Source organism: Crocodylus porosus, unplaced genomic scaffold, assembly GCF_001723895.1.
Source record: "Crocodylus porosus isolate Cpor-Errol unplaced genomic scaffold, CroPor_comp1, whole genome shotgun sequence".
In the NCBI taxonomy this organism is placed as follows: domain Eukaryota; kingdom Metazoa; phylum Chordata; order Crocodylia; family Crocodylidae; genus Crocodylus; species Crocodylus porosus.
The window spans coordinates 227,709,015-227,730,141 of NW_017728886.1; the positions used below are offsets into that span (position 1 = coordinate 227,709,015).

At 43.4% G+C, this 21,127-nt stretch overlaps 1 protein-coding gene across 3 annotated transcripts in view; it reads left to right on the plus strand.

Annotated features, from left to right (window-relative positions):
* The first annotated feature begins 89 nt into the window (after nt 1–89).
* The window catches only part of LRRC69 (leucine rich repeat containing 69), an 87,931-nt gene continuing 66,893 nt past the window's right edge, over nt 90–21,127 (plus strand). For all 3 annotated transcript variants that reach the window (XM_019550371.1, XM_019550379.1, XM_019550364.1), the window contains exons 1-5: nt 90–745; nt 5,512–5,638; nt 12,121–12,193; nt 16,557–16,752; nt 19,657–19,728. In XM_019550371.1, the coding sequence (XP_019405916.1) occupies nt 665–745; nt 5,512–5,638; nt 12,121–12,193; nt 16,557–16,752; nt 19,657–19,728 (549 nt within the window). In that variant the 5' untranslated portion in view covers nt 90–664. The remainder of the gene's footprint in view (nt 746–5,511; nt 5,639–12,120; nt 12,194–16,556; nt 16,753–19,656; nt 19,729–21,127) is intronic.

The window sequence follows — 21,127 nt, forward strand, 5'->3', positions numbered from 1 at the left end:
TCAGTTGTTTGAGTTTTTGACAAATTGGGGGGAAAATGTTTAATGCAGACAAACAATTTCCACTTAACAGTTTGTCCTGAAGTAAATCATCTACTTCAGCCTTCTTTAACTCGCTACTTCCTGTTTTCCCCTGCAACTGATAAACTTTGATTTTCAAGTCTTCATGGTCCTACAGCTTCTCTTCTCCAACAACCACTATTAAAAAGCAAAGCTCTAATGTTAAAAAACAGAGACACAACAGTATATTTTTATTTTATTTTTACAAGTTGTTAGTAGAGTCGCATCAATTGCACTTTCATAAGCTTTTTCAGTAGAGTCCTCCTTGGATGTGTTGTTGCACTTTCCCTCTGAAGTGTAGAATCATAAGAAAATAGAGCTGTAAGGGAACTCAATGGGTCATTTAGTCCAGCCCCTCCCCTGAACAAGGCAGGACCATCCCTCTCTAAACCATCCCAGCCATGTGTTTGCTTAACCAGCTCCTAAAAACATCCGATGATGGAGATGCCTCAGCCTTTCTAGCTAATATGTTCCAGTGCTTACCTGCCCTTTTACTTAGGAAGGTTTTTTTTGTTAATCCAACCAAATTTTCATTTGCAGTTTTAAGATTTACTAATCCTGTCCTGTGCAGCCACACAGAACAGCCTATCACAGAGGTCAGCAACCTATGTCCTGTGGGTTGGGTCCAGCCTGTGAAGAGCCTGGATCCAGCCAGCAAAGGTCTGATCCAATCCAAGTGTTAAAAGTGGTATGTTGATTTCCCTACTTCTGCCTGATCCAGACTATGTCTTATTACTGGAGGGTCCATTCCTGATGCTACTTCAGCTCCAGCTGTTGCTACTCCCTAAGGAGAGCTGCTCTTTTTCTCCCTCCCCTGCTTCCCTGCTACCTTCTCTCACTCTCTCCCCCACCCCCCCCTTCAATACCCAGTCTCTATTCACCTTCACTGCTAAATTAGTCACTCCAACTTGCTCACAGCACTTTCCTGTTTGACTTTAGCTTTTAATTTTCACTGTAAATTGAAGGATAACCATGTCTCTTGACACTTCCATAAGAGCTACTATGGAAAAAAAAACTGTCCTGTTTCATTTTACATATTCATTTGATCTTATTTTAGCTACATCCCTTAAACCATCTGAATATGTTTGTATGTTGATGTCCCAGTCTTCAGATACTGGTAGAAAGTTACGTCCTTTTGTAGCCATATTAGCCAATTTAAACATTTCAGCTCTTCAAATCATTATGCTTAGACCCTTAAGTGATTATTTATGTTTCCTTCTGGACAGACCTTTTTGCTTTTGATAAAATTACAGTAGTGATTGAAATGAGTGACATATGTAAATTTCAGTAAAGCTTTTGGATTTCAACAGAGTCGCACACAACCTGTTTTTTGGAAATCAGATTAATAAGAGTAGGGATGCATACATGATTAAAAATTTGGTTTCTGGGCAAAAATGCATTTTATCTGAAGGGGAGGTGAATGGAAGAGTCAGTGGGCACATTGGTGTCTTATTACAAGGGATGATTCTGAAAAATGAAGAGCAACCAGAACGTTGATGAAATCCAAACAGTCAGCTCGCCACAGGTGTTTCAGTGCCCTTTGGCACCATGCTTCTTGCTTGGATATATTAATAGTTGGCTGTGACTGTTGTGTCCATCTTTGGGAGAGGGACTACAAGGAAGAACCAAAACTTTACATACATATAGCTAGGAGGGGTGTGACTACAGGGGAGTTAAGGTGCCTAGTGGCAAGATTTCACGCTCCTGTTTAAAACTTGCCCCTACTCAACCCAGCTGCAGCAGTGCATCCAGTGAGGTGGCCTGGGGAACGGAAAGCAGCCAGACATGAGACTAACCAGCTTGGTCGCTACCGAAGCCAGACTGAAAATGACACCAGGCCAGTAGGATGCCCCAAACCTGGTGGCTGCTCTGGGGTGACGGTGTCCTGTGGAGCTGCCAGAAGAGTGTGGTACCAGTGCCGCTTTCCAGACTGATGAGGCTGTGTTGGTGTAGGACATCTGGTGCTTAGCTCTGAGGAAAGAGACCTGAGTAGGATTACCATCATGAATGACATGTGCCTCTGGTGACTGGGGGGGGCATGGCAATGGCAGGAGAGTGGCGGTGGTAAGCTGGGAGCTCCTGCAGATGCTGCCAGTAGTGTCAGTGGGGGGGGTGGATAGTGCTGACCAGGGGTGCCAGCAGTGTCAGTAGGAGCCAGCAGTGATTCCTGACTGCCGGCAGATGCTGTCCGTGGTGAGCGGCGACCAGCTGCAGCCTCTTCACAGGGGGTGCGCTGCTATGCTTAGGCGATGTATTTGTTGCCAGTGGTTACCATATGGCCGGGTTTTCCTGGACATGTCCTCTTTTTGAGTCCTCCCATCTCTGCTGGGGCAGTTTTTTGAAATACCATCTGGGATTTTGCTCTGCTCTGCCGGTGTGAACAGGGGAGAGCAATTGGAGGTAAGGGTGGTGGCACTGGGGGAAGCTGTCTGGGTGCTGGGGCTGCAGCAGGGCAGGGAAGGTGCCTGCCCTTCAGTGGGGGAAGGGGTGAGGGAGCCCTCTGAATGCAGTGGGGAGCTCCACGGCAGGGCAGGTGCCTCTGCTTGCCAGGGCCAGGTGGCCCCAGGAGATACTGCCTAGGGGAGGGTAGGTGTGTGCAAGCCTCCTGGTGTGGCACTGAAGCCCCAGCCCAAGGCAGGGGTGCCACAGGCATCCTCCTTTCCAGCCTGGGCCAGGGATGGAGTTGCTCTGCCGCTGCCCCCACGAACTGGAGCTGTTGCACTGCATCCCAGTCGGGATGGGGGGGCAGGACCATGGGGCAGGAGCGTGGGCTCTGAGTGCCAGGGGGCTGCAGGTTGGGATTGTGTGGCACCAGCATAGTGAGGGGGGGGCAGCGGGGATGGGGCTGTGGGCTGGGGTGAGGTGTCCCCAGCTCTCTTTTTGGATCTGGAGTGATGGTTACTCTAGACCTGAGGCACCCACGTCCCCCCCAGGCTTGCAGGTGGCCCAGAAGACACCCCTCCCCTCTCCCCCTGGGCTTCCTGGCTGCCTGGAGCTCGGCACCAGTGTAAGGGCGGCGGGGCGGGCGCGCTCTGCCATGGGACACGGCGTCTCCCTCCTGCAGCTCCTGAGAGCCGCGGAGTTCCCGCCCGCTGGAGAGCGCGTCGCGTGACCCCGCCCCGCCCGTCCGCCGTTGCTATGGGGACGGTGCGGTGCGTGCCCGGGGCCGCCATGGCTGAGCTGCGGGCGCTGCGGCTGCGGCGGGGCCCGGGGGCGCTGCGGGCCCTGCGCGGCCTAAGCCTGCGCGACAACGGGCTGTGCCGCCTGCCCGCCGAGCTGGCTTCGCTGCGTGGGGTGAGGGACCGTCCCTGTCCTGTCCTGTCCTGCCCTGCCCGCTGCTCCAGGCGGCGCCTCCGGGTGACCTCCAAACCGGCCTGGAGGCGCCCTGGGACCGGGGCAGCGGGCTCCCAGCTTCCCCGGTACCCGGTCCTGAGCCCCAGGGGCAGGTCCGCAGTGCGCTGCCGGCTCAAGCAGCCGGGGCGGTGCCGCGGGGCCTCTCAGGAGAGGATGAGCCCGGGCATGGAGACCGGGGGGTGGGCGGCCGCTGCCACTTGAAGGGAGTCAGCTCCTCCTCTGTGTGGCATGTGCTGGTCCCGCTGAGTCTCGGCTCTGGTACGAAAGCAACTCCCCCCTCACCCAGTCCACGGAAATATGTACAAGTTTTTGGTCCTTTAAAAAAACAAACCACTTTTGTCACACCTTCCTCTTCTTCCCCCCCATTCACTTCAAACAGTTTCATAGATTTCATAGACATTAGGGCTGGAAGGGACCTCGGGAGCTCATCGAGTCCAGCCCCCTGCCCAAAGGGCAGGAAGTCAGCTGGGGTCATAGGATCCCAGCAAGATAAGCATCCAATTTGTTCTTGAAGGTGTTCAGTGTAGGTGCTTGAACCACCTCCGATGGCAGGCTGTTCCAGACCTTGGGGGCTTGGACAGTAAAGAAATTCTTTCTTATGTCCAGCCTGAAATGGTTTTGCAGGAGTTTGTGACCATTCGACCTCGTCATCCCTTGGGGTGCTCTGGTGAACAATCGTTCCCCCAGATACTGGTGGTCACCCCTGATAAATTTGTAGGTGGCTATCAGATCACCCCGAGCCTGCATTTTTCCAGGCTGAAGAGCCCCATGGCTCTCAGCCTGTTGTCATGTCTTTTCCTGACCTCTGACCATGCACATGGCTCTTCTCTGCACTCTCTCAAGCTTCTCCACATCTTTTTTGAATTGTGGAGCCCAAAACTGGATGCAGTACTCTGGCTGTGGCCTCACCAAGGCCGAGTATAAGGGGAGAACGACATCCGGGAATTTGCTTTTTCAATGATTTTCCTCTTGCACCCACAGCTCCCTCACCCCTCCTGTTCCTGCTGGCAGGGGAGTGAGGAAAGCCACAGATCCCATGCTAGTTTCTCTGCTGAGAGATGCAGGCCACTTTCCTCTCCCACCAGAGAGAAGGGATTGTCCTGGCTCCCCTGTACACTCCTGCCTGCAAGGTCCTCTTGTGGCAAGTCACAGTTGTGCAGGTCACAGTAACCCTCAACCTGTGACTGCTCTGAAATGTTTAAGACAACATAACAGTCCATTGATTTACAGGTTTTAAAGGTAACCTGAAACAGTACCCAAACATGCCTTTCTTTAAATCACCTGCCTTTGTACGCTCAAGCTAAGGTCAAAGTAGGTTACTTAGAAAACTTCATCCCACTGTAACTGTGTCAAGAAATGTTATGTGCATTTTTCCATAACTTAAAAGGTGTTTTATTCTATGTGGAGAGAGCCGGGTTTGAAGTGATTCTCATCTTACAGTATCAGCTGGGGAGGTTTAGAGGCAGGCCATTGGAAATGAGATTCTGGAAAGCTCTTTGTCTTCTATGCTTGGATTTATCTTTAGTAGCCTCTGGGATTTGGATATTATTAATATATAAATATTCATATAAACCTGTGTGAGGTTTTCTATATTGGCATGGAGTTGTTTTCTTTGGGAGTGTGCACATATACACATGTATACTGAACCCAGTACAGCAGTTCTTGGAATAGATCCCTCCAGAAGTTACTCGAATTCCAGTTTAAAACTTCAGGTTACACAAGTAACTATCCAAGTCATAGGGGTTACAGCTGTGCCTTAATGTTGGATAAGCGTGCAGAATACAGCTCTTTTCCTTGGAGGTATTGTTTTGTTATATACGTCTCTGGTAATGAATTAGCTTCTTTATTTTTAATGCCATAGAAAAATAAAATGGAACTTTCCTAAATCTAATCTCCCATATATGAAATTCTGTTAATGTTGGGGTAAGCGTGTGTCAGATATTTTTTTTGTAGTTTAGAAGGAATAGAAGGGAAATTTCTAAATTCTGAAATTCCCAGTAATATCTATGTTTTAAAACTTGATTAGCTTGTATTTGCTGCCTTTTTGTTGTGAGGTAGCAGCAAGCTAGATGGTTATTTGTTTATAACCTCTTTTTATAGTTGACAGAACTAAACTTGGGAAACAATATCTTTGAGGAAGTTCCAGAACAGCTGAAGTATCTCAGTTCACTACAGAAGCTTCACTTATTTGGAAATAAAATTACTACCATATCACCCGCAATATTTGGTAAGTTGATGTCAAATCAAAGCAAGCTATTTAAATATTTAAACTTAAAATATTTAACAATTTAATAGTTTATGTTTAAAATTTTCAGTCTGAATAGTGTTGTTTGGTAAACAATGTATTTTTTCCCACATTGGAATAAACTTTTTATTATACTGTTCTTGGAAACCCTAATGTTTGAACAAAAAAGTTACCTGTTAGCAATTTGTATGTAGGTGGGGTTTTTAAAATACCTCACCAACTTATTTATTTGCCCATTGGCAACTGTAGGTATTAGGAGCAATCTAACTGAATTCCAGTTAATACCAGAGGAATGCTTTGGACACACAGGATTTGCTAGCTTGGACAGAATTAGTGACCCTTCACCTTTTGGTGTTATTGTTTGACCAGTTGCCTGTGCTTGATGCTTCATAGGCCCCAGACATCTGACATACTTATATTTGTGTGAACTCACTTAAATCTGACCTAGAATTTGCCAGGGAAAAAATCAGGGGGAAACTACATCACTGTTAGTGTCATGTACCCACAGTTTATTCTGGGGTAGTTATTTGCTGACAGCAAATAGGATATTTTACCTGCTTCCCCACTTCCCCACCACTTAGTGCTGAGACACTATGACAGCATGAGCTGTGTGCAGTTGCACTGGAAAAGTTGGATTTCTGTTCATTCTGAACAGCAGTGCAGTTTGCACCAGTGTACCAAACTGATATGAAGTATACAGGAGCAGGGGAGGATCTCAGATTTAGTAAAGAGGGGTACGACACTCTGCCTTTCAGACCATGGTGGAAGATGGAGACAAGTGTGGTTGGAGTCCTCAAGCCAGCAGGGAACTCTACGGGGTGGGGCAGGAAACAGATGCAGGAAGGGGAAAACTGCCCCTACTGCCATAGTCCCTGGCTGACCTAGGCATGTAGGAAGCCCCAGAGCCACTCTTCTTGATGGGGGGAAGGGTGGCTGTGGGGAGCAGTTGCACAGGGTGCCAGACTCTGCTGGGGACAGTGGTGGCAGTAGCTGGGCTTCCTACTTGCCCCTCCCAGATTAGCCCCCTCCTGGCTGGGAGTAGATGCAGGAAGGAGGAAACTGCCACCAAGGCTGTCCCAGGCCAAGCCTGGAACAACAGGTAGCTGCTTACTGGAGTCTGGCTAGAGTAGGACAGAAGCAGCTCTGGAAACAGTATGAAAGGCAAGAGGAGGGGGATGTAGTGGGGACCAGGGGAGAGGTGGAAAAGGAATAGGTACTTTCTCTGGCCAAGCCCAGCATTCTGTGCAGTCTCAGTCTGCACCTGGAGCAGAGCAGAGGTGGCTCTGGGGCTCCTCCCCATGCCCAGATCAGTGGTAGCAGAGGGTGCATCCCCTCCTCTGTGTGCCTGCACCCTGCTAAACTCCCAGTATGCCATGCCAGCCCAGGGGCTCCAGGTGTAGGGTGAGGCTGTGCAGGGTGTTGGGCTCAGCTGGGGACAATAGTGGCAGAAGGGAGGTGTGACTGCTCTGCCACATCCCTCCTTAATCTAGTCCTGCAGCAATGTACATATGCATGTCTGTTTGTATGTTGTGTGCCCAAAACTGTAGGTAGGTAAATTTTTCTAAAATGCACCATACTATACATGAGGTGGTAGGTTAAGCCATTCCCCCAGCTTGATATGCAATTACTATTTCAACATTTTACTGTACTCCAGTGTACTGTACTGTACTCCACTTATGCATACTGGATCAGTGCAGAATTTGCTTAACTGTACAAGACATTGCCAGTCCAAATTCGTTGTTCGCTACTTGCACCAGTGAACTCTAGGTTTCTGCTTATCCCTTAAGATAGTAAGCACCTTAAGTGCTCAGTAGCTTTTGGCTCTATTGTCTGTTTTGAAACTCAGTACTGTTCTGGTTAAGTAAATGCAAACTGTATCTGTCTACTTCGTAGTCACCTTGATGGTTACTATTAAAAACTTTGAGAATAGGGGGAGACGGGCAGTTTTGAGGCTTTTAATATCACATCACTGACAGTGCTGTGCATGCACAGATCCAGGGGGAGGTATGAGGAGCATGTGGCTCCACCACTTCCCCTCACCCTTTGGCTATGCCATACTCTGAACTCTTCCATTTATCAGAGCAGCTTCAGTTGCTTTGAGATGGCACCAGAGCTTAGGTGGTGAACACTGGTGCCGCTGCTACTCCCACTGAGTCCCTCACCCCTTTGCCTGCTGCCGAATAGTAGTTCTCCATAAGAACTACTTCACAGTTAGGGTGGCTAGGATCTGGAACCAACTTCCAAGGGAAGTGGTGCTGGCTCCTACCCTGGGGGTCTTTAAGAGGAGGTTTGGTGCCTACCTAGCTGGGATCATTTGAGCCCAATTTTTTCTCCTGCCCAGGCAGGGGGTCGGACTTCAAAATCTATAAGGTCCCTTCTGATCCTACTTCTATGATTCTATGAAATTTGATGGCAGGGAAAAAACAGGGATGGAGGGAAGCCATGGTGTTCACTCCCTGGATTCTGGAGCTGTGCCAAAGAAGCTAGTGAGCTTACTGTGCATATGCTTCACAGTCAAAATGGGGTGCAGCTGCAGCCCCCTGAATCCATAGCAAAAATTATTCAAAAGCTGTTTGTGCTGTAACACTGGTAGCCTTGAAACTGATTCCTTTCAGAGTTTTTAATTATTACCGTGGGAGCTGCTATCAGAAGCCTGGAAATGGAGCAGCCAGTCAGTTTTAGAGCTGCTAATACCATATCATTGAGTGGACTTTAAATTTGGATAAATGCATGTTCCATATTCATGCATGGATTTTTCTTAGTCTGAAGGCTATGCACTTACATGGGGTACATGGAGAAATTATAGTATGTTTATTCTCTAATTGTCGTCTTTGTTTATTTTACTGTATACTCTAAAGTGTTTTGTACTGTTAAACAGCTGCTACAGTCAGTCCCAGAAGTGACAATAGCTCAAGGTTGTGTGTGAAAGGTTTCTTGAATATAGGATGCACTGGGGATGGAAAGTGCTATATAAATATGTACATTTCCTATTATTTCCTTTCTTCCTGTCTCCATTTTTTTCCTACCTTGTTTTTAACTCCTAAATCTTCAGTTTTCCTTTAAAAATCAGTCCTTACTGTATGTGTGCCTTCCTTTCAAACTCCCCATGATTACCTTCTTCTATAGTCCTGGGGCACGTGTAGACAAAACAGGGGCCCTAAATTGAAGCGTTGGGTTTTATAAAATACGGCTTCAATTTAGGGCTGATTAAAACCCCATGTCATGCACCTTGCTGACTTACTTGCCTCTACAGTGGGAAGGGGAGGCAGAGCAGTCCCTGGGCTGCAGGGGTGGGGCAGCTGGTAGAGTCCATCCCTCATGTGACACCCGGCTCAGGTGGTCCCAGGGGGCACTGCAGCCATGGAGGGAAGCACTGGGTCCCCGTGCAGCTCAGGCAGGCAGGCTCCGGGGGTGGAGATCAGGCTTGCTGCTTTTCTTGGGTAGAGCCTGCTTTCTTGGGCTGCTGACAGGCTGCCTGCAGGGCTTCCTATGGAGCTGCCGAGCTGCATGGAGCCCGGTGCTTCACTCTGTGACTGTAGGGCAGCAAACTCCTCGAAGGAGTTTTAGTTTGCTGCGCTCCAAGTCATTTAAAGTGCATTACATCACTGAATTTCCTACAGCAGGTAGAATTAATGCGCAGTATGCCACTGAGGTGTGCAAACACTGACACCACTAAAGTGGTGAAAAAGCATTTAGCCTGCTTTCGAGTGTTGTGCACACATGCATCTCGTTTCATCTACACACGGTCCTCTTGGCTAAGTACAGACAGTCAAAACGCCTAAGGCTGAATCGTTTCAGTCTTTGCAGGTTAGTTTAAGATGCAGAGATTAAATTGACTAACAAGTGAATAGACATTCAGTTTTGATTAAGGAAATACAGCCATATGCAGTGGTTCAGGCCCAAAGCTGGGGGATACAAGAGCATGGCTCTGGCACGTAGCCAGCATGGGCTGTGCGTTTCCTTCCTCTTCCTGACCCCCCTGAAGTCTCTGGGATTTGCAGTCCAGAATCACAGCAGCAGGATTCTGCAGCATTGCTCATCACTTCCTCTTCCTGTCCAGAGTCACAGCCAACAGTAAGTTTAGCAGAACAGGGCAGCCTTGTACTCGGGGGAAGAGGGTTTTAACCCTCCTCCCTGGCCCCAGACCCCAGCTGGGGTTTGCGGGGGGCGGAAGGGCAGTCCCTACCCTGCCGGCCCCCCCCAGCCCACAACCCTTCTCTGCTGGAGCAGTCTCTACAGCCCAGCCCAGGGCTGCAAAGTATGCCGGGATGCTTGGGGACTATGATTTAACTTGAACCAGGAAGGGGTCTGGGACAGAAGTTTCTTAAACTGTTTTAACACAAATCAGTTAAGTCTGATACTACATTCAACCAGGTTTATCTTAAAACAGTTTCAGCCATTTTGAAACTGGTTTATGTGCACTGAACTCTTGTTCTGTTACAAGTTTAAACCAGTTTCTGATTACCTAAGCCAATTTATGTATAACTTCTGTCCCTAACCCTGATGTGGAATGTCTATACGTTCATCACAGGCTGTACCAGTTTGTGGTGGGGCAGAATCCTCCAGTCTGGAGAAATGCAGACATTGTGCTGTTTCAGCAATTTATTATCCTCAAATCTGTCAAAAACACTGATCTTTAGTTATGTGCCATACTAATGAGTCCTTTATACATATAAAAGTAGTGTTAGGAAGCATAATTAGTAAGATGCTTGTAGCTTGTGGAGGTGATAGTGAATATAATCACAGGATTCTAACTTGCCAAATAGTAAAATTAAGTGTGAACAAATTGATCTTGAATTTTTGTTTGAATATTTCACTTTAGGTTTTTTCAGTATACTTATCACAGTGGTATGTAAGCCAGTTATATGTAACATTTCTTATGAATCAGTTGAATGTGAAAAAAATAAAAGAAAATAATAATAAGCACAATAAAGAAATTTAGCATAATACCTAGTAAGGGTTTGGAAACTCTTATCAGGAATGTCTTTTGACCACTGGCTAATTTTAATATTGAATATTCACAAAATATTCTTCAGTGGTGCAAGTAAAGTCAAAGTAATTGGCACTGCCTACTTGCTGAGGAGTTGAATTTTACCCAGTAGTTTTAAGTAAAAAAATAATTTAAAAAAATGGAAAAGAGAATAGCTAGGAAAATTATTTTAAATTGGAAGAAATGCTTTGGAAGAGTGAAAGACACAAGACTTGAACTGATTTAGGCTATAAAAGAGAAGGTTAAAGTATGATTTAATCTGCCCTTGAAGGCTCTGCAGTTTAGTACCAAAAAGATCCTGTAACTAGAATTTGAGACTAAAAGCACAATTTTTTAAACAGAAACAAAATAATTGTAGGAAATAGTTCCATTACTGGAAATTTTAAATTCAAGATTGGATATTTTCCCAATTTTGAAAATACTTTAGTTCAGGGGTTCTCAAAGTTTGTGATACTGTGACCCCAAGTGCTGGATGGCGGCAGCAGGGAGCCTGCACACAGCAGCTGCTACTGCCATCCACCACTCCGCGCTGCCTCCCCCCACTTCCATGCACCACCATGTGTACCCTCTGGGAAGTTTGCGGCCCCCTTTTAACTTGCTTGCAACTCCTCGGGGGTTGCGACCCACAGTTTGAGAACCTCCTCTTTAGTTAAAACTATAATTCATGGAAGTCCTGTGCTCTATATTATTCAGAAGGTCAGACTAAATGAATCACAGTGGTCTCTCTTTTTGTTATAAGCCATGAATCTTTGAAGAAAGACCTGAGCAAAACATTCAGAATAAAATCTGAACTATTTCAGCTTCTTCACAGTCTCAGAAAATGGCATAGCTCAAGAGCAAGGATATTGTAAAAAATCTGTGTAAAGCACTCCAGTCTGTGTCAAGAGTCAAATGAATGAATGTCAGTCTCTAACAACTAGATAGCAAAACAACAACAAAAAAAGATTAAAACTGGGGGTCAGCGCAAGTATTAATTGCATCCCCAAATCAGTGTACTATATCACTACCAGAATCAAGATAAATTTATTAGCATGCTTTTCTGTCAACAGAAATAACATACAATAAACTACATATATAGTTGTAGCATTCATGGATCATAACAAAACTTTAGAATACTGCAGTTCTTATGTAGGCAAGGCTCCCAATGACTTTAGCACGTCTGTACGATGGTTGTTGCGGGTTCTGTTCTTTAATTTAGAGAATCTGAATTTGTAAACATTTAAGAAAGTATGTTGAAGAAGTAGTCTACAGACCTAATGTTTTAAGGGAAAATTCATCTGTTAAAAATCCCTGGCTTTCATACAATCTTCTAGACACTGTTAGGAAAGTAAAGTATAAAATGTTGTCCTCCTAAATGAGGGTGATTATGACAGTATTTGTGAGAGAGAGAAAGAGAATGTGTGAAGATAAACATTCCGGTCGACAAAGAATATAAATTGTGTGTTTTTTGGATTAAGGATGTGTTTCTTAACAGATGGATTAGAAAAACTGACACTTCTGAATTTGAACAACAACAGGCTTAAATATCTTCCTCCAGAAATACACAGGTAATTTTGATTATGAAAGAATTTCTCAAAGCTGTACAAATTATATTAATGTACAATGTATTTGGTTTGGATGTATTATTTACCTGATCATCATTGTGACAAACTACTACTTCTAATTGCTGGGGAAGCTTTATGACTTTTTACTATATAGCTGAGCAGCAAGAAATGAAATTGTAATTTTTTGACTTGTTATTTTTTTAAAGCACTGCACTATTTTCTTTTAATTTTTCTCTCTCACAGTCAGGTTGTCTTTTTGATGCCTTTCTTGAAAGGGATATGGGATGAGGTCTTTTCATTCCTGTGGATTAATATATAATTGGAAACACTTAAAGATTGAGAACAACAGTTGTGATCCAGCTCTTAGAGTTCAAGAACCAATCTTTTTAATGTTGTCTTTGAGTATGTTGATGTTTGTGTATTATCTTTTAATATATGCTGAACTAGAACATCTAAAATATTTACTTTGAGTACCACAGATGTAACTTTTGTGCTTTATGGAATGAACTGAGGTACAATAACAACATTTCTTTTTACATTTTATCACAAAGTCCTTTTAGAACACATTTTTCCCCCAAATATTTTGCACTGTAAAGTTGTAAACTTCATTGCAAAACTTGAATTTGTGAAATTAAAAATCATTATTGGTACTATGGCTGTGCCCTCTTGCTTTAGGTGATGTAAAATGTATGGGGACACGAAAGCCCTTCTCTTGAAAAGGTTATTGCTCAGAAGTTTCAACCTCTCCCAACTTCCTTCCTTTAACTCTACCCATGAGGGAAGGCACCAGAAGTGGTCTGTTACTGGTTTTAAAAAGCAATGGACAGGTGAGGGGTTAAAATCATATCAGTGCAGAAAGTATTTGGAACAGGGTATCTACAGTCCTTCCCCAGTTTAACTGTTTTTACCCAGTAGTATTTGTATTTGTTTTGTGTCCTTTCTGAAGTGGCCACTCTGGCTGTGGACAGATGTGCATTTGTAGCCCTACAAAATATAGTGCTATATATAGGGGGGTTCAGAGCTCCCTAACTAGAGCACTGCAAAGTTGCCATGAAGGCATACTCTAACTAGGGGGCAATAGGGATTTGCTCCTCTGCACTGCCACCAGGGAAGAGCAACTCAACAGCCTGTCACTGACCAGTGGGCACTGGTGCCTGCTGCTGCAGTGAGCAGAGCTGCAGTCCACAGTCCTAACTGGGCTCTGAGCTCTGTACTCTGGGATTCTGGTAGAACAAGAGACCTAATGCATGGGTGGGCAAAATACAGCCCGCAGACCAGATCTAGCCAGTGGAGTGATTTTGCCTGGCCTGCAGTGGGTCCCTTGGCCCCTGTGCATGGTACTGGGGTACCCTCATCCCATCCCAGCCCACAGCTTGTCCCACAATGCCTGGATGGTAACAGCAGCCCCCAGCCCAACTGGGTAAGTGTGGGGTGGAGCAGAGTAGTGCAGGGGAAGTGGCAGAAGCCCCAGTGAAGCTGCTGTGTCCAAGACCAGAGCCAGGGGCCAATCTCCATGGAGACCGTGGGCAGCTGGGCAGGGACCTGCATCTGGGGCTGGTCTTCATGGAAATCAGCCCTCAACCCTGGTCCCAGATGCAGTGCCCTCACCAAGGCTTTTGCCACTGCCCCTGCACTGCTCCATCCCACACTGAGCTGGCAGGGCTGTGGGCTGCTGCCACCTTGTGGGCATCCTAGGGTGAGCTGCAGGCTGGCACAGGGCAGGTGATCCCAGCATCACTTGCCTCCCCTCACTCCAGCCCAGTCCTGGCTGCTGCAAGTGTCAGGGTGTGGAGTGACTGCTGGGTGCATCCTTCTTCCCCCAGCTGTGCACTGCCAAGCGAGGGGAGGAAAGAGGGAGGCTAAGTTCCTCCCAAGCCTCCTCCGTGGGGCTCACAGCCCTCCCCTCCCCCTCATAGGCGCTGAAGCCTCCCAGTGAGGCCCAGCAATGGCTTCCAGCTCTGCCCAACCCTGCGCTGTCACTGCTTCAAGATTCTAGTCTTGGTACCAGATACAACTCCTGGGAGCCACACGGACAGGATGTGCAGGTGGGTGGAAAGCTGCATCTGGTGCTGGGGCCAGAATCTTGGGCACAGGGCTGGGGCAGGGCAGGGCAGGGCTGCAGTCCACTCTCTGCACACCTCTGGCTGTGGTACCCATGCCCGCTGCAGGGGCATGCTGGCAGTGGATTGTGTCTCTGACCCTGCCCGAGCCCTGGCCCCACACTGTCACCACCTTGCAAACCTTCCCTGTGATCCCAGCCTTGCCTGCCCCTCCTGCTCCTGAACAAAGCTTCTTGGGGCCCCATTCCACATAAGGAGTTTTGGTGAGTTGTTGCATGGCCGGGGACTGGGTGCTGACCTGGCCCACAACAGCTCACCAAAATAACCTATGTGGCCCAGGGCCCAAATAATTTTCCACCCTGGCTGTAACGTTATATGTAACTATTCAGAGATTATATATGGTGCTACAGGGTGCTACAAAGAATTCCTGTTTCGTCAATTGTAGTACTACAGAGAATTCCTGTTTCATCCAGGACATTTCTGTAGGGGTTTAGATCCTATTTTGAACATGTTTCCAAGACCTTTCATCTTCTTAATTTCATAACTTCACTACCCACTGCCTTCAGCAGTGCTTCCACTGCAGCCTGCGCTGCTAGTAACTGGAGCCAGGAGGAGGTTCTCATTTGCAGTCTGGAAAGGAAGGCAAAAGTACAGCAAACACTTCAAGAAAGCCAATGTGGCCAGGATGATTATGATGCCATCACTGTGCTGTTGGCTGCTAGGGGACCCCAGCAGAATAAGCAGCAGTGCAGGGCACAAAGCCAAGGAATTCCAGGTGTTGGTACAAGATACCTAGGTTTATGAGCTTCCACATGCGTGTCAACCATACTATGTGCTCTTTCTACAAAGAATTTAGAATGATCCTGGCACGGGATGAGTCACAATACAGTTATATTTCATGATGCATTGAATCACGGTTTACGGTTAATTCTGGACATGACCCGGACAAGGAACACATTAGTAGTGCAGACAAGCCTAAGGGCAAGAAAGTTCTGAAGGGTGAGGAACTTCACAGATTTTAGGAGCCCAAGCTGTCATTTTGGCTTTCTGAGGTGAGCTCGAAGAATCTTGAGTCCACAGATGCCGAGGCCATGCTAATGCAACCCCAGCCATCTGCTGTTCAACTATCTACCACCCCATGTTCATTGACAGGGGATTCCTGTACACTGATGGGGGCAGTAAATGAGCATGGTTTGTATGGCAGTTTTTTCTGGTTCAAGTGGCTCTTCTAGGCATCACCACCCCCTGATCCTTTCTACTTGCAGAGTGGTTGGCTGGCGTAGATTGCACATGTAGTCATCTTCACCCCATCTAGAAATTGTGCCCAAGGACCCAGCAGGTAGTGTACTAACTCATCTCTTACATTTCTGGGGAATATGGAAGTTTCCTTAGTTCCAGAATAGGGCATCTGTTCCTATCCAGAAATTCTTTGGAAGAAGAAGCCCTCCTTCCCTTTAATTAGTCAAGATTTTCTGACCTGGAAGTTTAACTTCTCTTTTCCATAGTTGGGTAAAGGTGCTTTTTCTTAGTGACATTCTAAATTATTTTCAGTGCATTTTGAACAGAAAAATAAGCACATCAAAATTGTCTTAGCAGCATTGAGGAAAATGTGAAAAAGCTCCAGTACATTCAGCAAAAGTAAAAACAAAATTAGAACGAACAAATTTGCAATGGTAAACTTTATCAACGTTTGCAGTCATCAGCTATTCTCATCCGCTGTGCCTGTTACACCTCTCATCTCTGTTATTTTGCTGATTTCCTTGTTGAGTATGGCCCAAGATATTTTCCTTTTGGAAAAATATTAAGATTTACTTCAGAACAAACTATTTAAAAATAAACATTATTTCATTCTTGCATTTTCATTTGATTTTCATTTCTCTTCATTTATTTGCATTTTCTGACCCACCCTGACATGTAGGACGAAATCTGTTCTGTCTATAAGCCATCTACATGCAATCTTATTATATATGTAATATTTGGAATTCAGAAGGCATTTCCTGTCTGCTTTAAATGGCTCCAAAAAGTACCCACACCCAGCCAAATCCTTTGTTTTGAGAGTCTGTAATAAAAGCAGTCAGACAAGTTATGATTAATTGCTATTTACATATCATATGAATACTTTATAGTAGACTTAAATCTCTTAACAACTGCCCACCATATGTTTCATATAAATATATTTAAACAGGTATGTCATGAAAAATAGAACACATCCCTGTATAGGAAACTTTTCAATAAAAGTTTCAATTATTCCCTGTAATTTAGGTTACATTAAGTCTGTGCAACAAAATACTTTATTCATTTTACAGGTTAGAAAATCTGGAATACATGAGTTTAAATAATAATCAGATAGGAAGTATTCCCAAAGAGCTATGTTCCCTGGAAAAGCTTTCTGAACTCCATCTGTCCTACAACTGTCTTATCATGGTACCTGAAGAAATTGGATACATGACAAACCTCAGGATGCTGTGCTTGTCAAGAAACCAGATAGAGGTTCTTCCAGATGTGAGTAATCCTGCGCTAACATACTTTGTCTTTTAATTAATGTACATATTTTAAGAAAACATTTGAATAACAAATCTTTAATGGTGTGTGTTTTCCAGAGTACCTTAACAATGCATGCCTACAATCACTAAAACATGTTTGATAATTTCACTCTCAAAGATGTTTATTTAAATACTTTTCTTAAGGACATTTGGAAAATAGAAATTTAAAACTGATTTATTAATCTTTCCAAATAGGAACAAAGCCTAAAATGGACAAGTAGGGGCCCACCTTTTCTAAGCACAGGCACCTATCCTGTCTGTCTTTAGGTATGGCAACATAAACAATTTACCACAAGGCAGGCTAGGACATAAATTTGCTACGTATTAGCTACTTCATGGTAGTTATCAATGTGCACAGTCTTATGCTGTAGTACATGTGAGATGTCCCATTTTTTGAAGCAAGATAAGTTACCTGACTTTAACTATTGGTTCAGACTATCCACATGGGTAGTTACTGCAGAGTAATTCAGACTGTAAATACACATACTAATTTATCATATGATGACTCCATGTAGCCATAAAATTTTTGCTTTGCAAGTGCTGGCAAAATTGGTAAGTTACGTTCATGCCACGTGTTTGTATTGTTTTAATTTTTGTGAGTACAGAGACTGAGGGGCCATTTATGAAAACTTTCTTTCTGTTAATTTTAGAAAATCAAGCAAGAGATCTGTACTTTAAAACCTGTTAACTAGTAACTAACTAGTAACAAACTAGTATCCTGACTTTCAGGAGGCTTGAGCAATCGGAACACTCACTGAAAGTTAAGGGAAACTGCAGGTACTTAGTGCCCTGGGAAATATTATTTTAAAATTTCTCTTCTTATACTGTAAGTAAAGGTTTGAAGTAATTTTATGAAATTAAAATTCAGTAACATCACTAATTGTGAATCTTTACTTGATGTTTGAACAAATAACTGGAAGCAATTAATGTAAGTTCATTTTATTAATTATTTTGAGAAATGCTGGACATTAAATAAATAATGTGAGCTTTCTTAAAATATGGGGCCTTTAATGAAATGTATCATAGCTCTGTTGCTTCAGGAAGGATTTGGCATAAATAAATGAAGTTTTAAATACTTTTGTAGTCTGTTTTATCGTCAAAACTTTTTACCTCTTTTAATGGCCAAACATATAACAACATTTCCTGAGTCAAAATTAGAAGCCTTGGTTTGCCTTGGTGAAGTCTAAAGTAAACATCTAAAATGTGTTACATAACTGATCTTAAAACTCTTGAGCTCTTGCATATTCCAGTTAGCTTTTAGGGAGAAGGAAGAGCCTCTAGTTTTTATTCTGAATCAGGTTCCTTGCTTTCGGACTTTTCTTTTGTGACACTGCTGCTTTACTGTCTGATATGCAGATGCGTAAGTGCTGGCACAGTTAGTAAGTTATGTATTTATGCCATGTGCAGATGTACAAAGCCCCAGACCTTTGGAAAATTAGACCTTAAATGAGGGCCCATTGAGAAATTTTATCTTACATTAAGTTTAGTTGTATTTAGCTTTTATTTGTGTTCCTTTTTAGCTAGAAGTAAAGATAAAGGAGAAATATATCATTCTAAACTAATCAGAAGAAATAAAGTTATATTTCTTCTATGACTATAAGTGAATGGTCTTCAACTTCAGGTCTTAGGAGTATGGCATACATACTATTGCGACCAAGTCTGATTTGTACAGCTTTTGTAGTAGGCTATTCTGATTGAGGCTTGTTCTGTTGCTTGTTCTGTGGGTGCTCAGCAGTATGTACATCAAGGAGAAGAAAATAAGATTTTGAACATGCAAAGTTTATATTTGATCTTTGTTTATTTTGTTTACTATGTTTATTTTTTATTTGTATATTACCTTTGTTACCTGCAAATGTCAGTCCAATTAAACAAAATGCACCTATGAAGCCTGCTATAATAGAAAATGTTGAAAAAAGGCTGTTAATACCATTATATCTTGGCAGCTGCTTGTAACTACTACTTAATTTATCAATGAAAAAACTTGAAAAAATAACAGCATAAAGTAAAATCTTACATGTCTTTCTATCCCATGTTCCACCAGAAATAAGACATGGTAATTGAGTAATTATGTTAAGAAATGGTAATTGAGTGAGATTGGGAGATAGGGTCTATTGGTAATTTTAGAGATTCAGGCGCTCCATTTAAAAGTTTTTGTTTACTGAACACAGGAGCCTGAGAAATGTGAATTTACAGACTACTCTGGATCCCTTTGTAATGAAAGAAAGAGGCTGTGACTGAGACGAGGAGGTATTGGATGTCTAGCCCTGCACTTTAGCACCTTTGTTCAAAGTGCTGCGGTCCTAGGTGCATGTGTAGGTATTGCACCATAACTAATTCATAATAAGGTGGAGAAGGATTGGGAGATAAAGGTCCTTGGAAATTTTGAAAAATAACTCAGGATTGATTTTTTTTAGTGTTAACAGAAATGACAACTTTGAGAGGCAAGGATTTCTTATGGTAATATTTTTTTTTTATTGGACTAACTATATATTTTGGATTAAATTAGATAAGCTTTCAAATGCAAGGTATTCTTCATCCAGTCTCATTTAAAAGCTTGTCTAACTTTAGCTCAGTTACATAGTTGGTTTGATAAAAGCTATCACCCTAAGACATGCTTGCTTCTTGCGTAATTTCAAGATCATCTTGGCTGCAACATTGCTCTTACACTATTTTCTTCTTTCTAATTCATTTTGAGTTTTCCTCTTTGTTTTTTTCTTTTTTTAATCAGATAACTCAGGCTTTCTTCATCAATCTCATCACTGAGTGATACCTCTGAGATGACATTCTTATCTATGAGGAGTTTAACTTACTGGTCTTTCCCCGCCCTTTTTTACCAAATTGTTTTTTACCCATTTACTCCTAGGGGCTTTGCAAACTGAGGAAACTAAGAATTCTAGACGTAGCAGGAAACAGAATTCGGGTGTTTCCAACAGCAGTAAGTATTATTTTCCTATAATTTGTTCACTAACAAAGTTTTTTTTTGTGTAGAGTTATTAGATTAAATGTATAGGCAGTATATGCAACTTGCAAAAATTGATACCATGAATGTTACAGAGCAGTGAGTGAAAACAAAATAAATATGCAGAGTTGCATAGAAATCCAGCAGAATCCAACTGGAGATGGCAAACTTACGTAAACTAGTGTTTATGTGTTGTAAATATTCCATTCAAGGTACCAAAAGTAACATAGCCAATCTGGTTGATCAAAATGTGCTTGTCAAAGTTGTCAGTCTCCTTCCAGTTGCTGAAGAATTTTTGTTTCTAAAAGGCACATATTTAAGCACAATTTTACTAGTGTGCACACTGTTGTGATTGAAGTATTATACAAATCATGGCCATTCTTTTGAGTTAATTTAGTACTATATCTAAACCACTGATCATGAGGGAAGACGAAGAAGAATCCATTGCTAGAGTCAAAAGGAAATTACACCACATGCAAATGGCATAATTTTTAATTGAATCTTTATGTCATTTTGTGTTCAGTGTCCTCTGATAAATACATTTTAACCTGATATATCAATAAACTGTGTGTTTCTCCAGTGCATTCTTTGTTTTGGACGAGGTGACAGTCTTTTACTGTGCACTTTAATCAATGTTCTGGGTCATGTTCTTTTTAACAGCTTGGCTATTTTGAGTCACTACTGAGACTGGGGACTGAAATTCTTTTGTTTCAACTACTATAACTTTTCAGTTCCTTTGGATTTGCTGTTTCTTGTCATTGAAATTATTCATGTGATGGCTCCCTGTTTCCCAGACTGAAGAATATCTCTTCCTCAGTACTGCCCAAATTCTTTGTATCTTCTATTGCTTGTTACTATGTTGTATTGAAACAACTAAAATTAAGGACATTTTTTGGGGAAAAAAATGGTATAACTTTTTGAAGTGGTGGGTTTAGTTTTGATTATAAATGTGCATTAATAGCACTTATCAACTGAGGGCACTACTGCATTGCTTTTTTTTTTTCTCAGAGGCTGCAACTACCCTTTTGCAGCCTTCTGTGGACCCTAAACAGCAGGGAAGTTTGTCTGAAACATTCTTATATAGGACAAAGCAAGAAGGTTTGAGCTTATTAAATTAGGTCCTAAACCTGGAACCTATCCATGTGTATCAGCCTGGACTCATATAGATAGGCCTGTTGATGTGTTGAATCAGGACAAGTTTATTTGCCATTGAGGCCAAAAGAATGTATGACATTATAATAGTTCTAATTATAAGAACTGATTTTATTGTCACAACGTCATTGTGGCCAGGAGCCTGGGCAACAAGCAGGACGAGCTCGTCCTCCTGCTCAGTGCAAAGAAATATGATGTCATTGGGATAACGGAGACCTGGTGG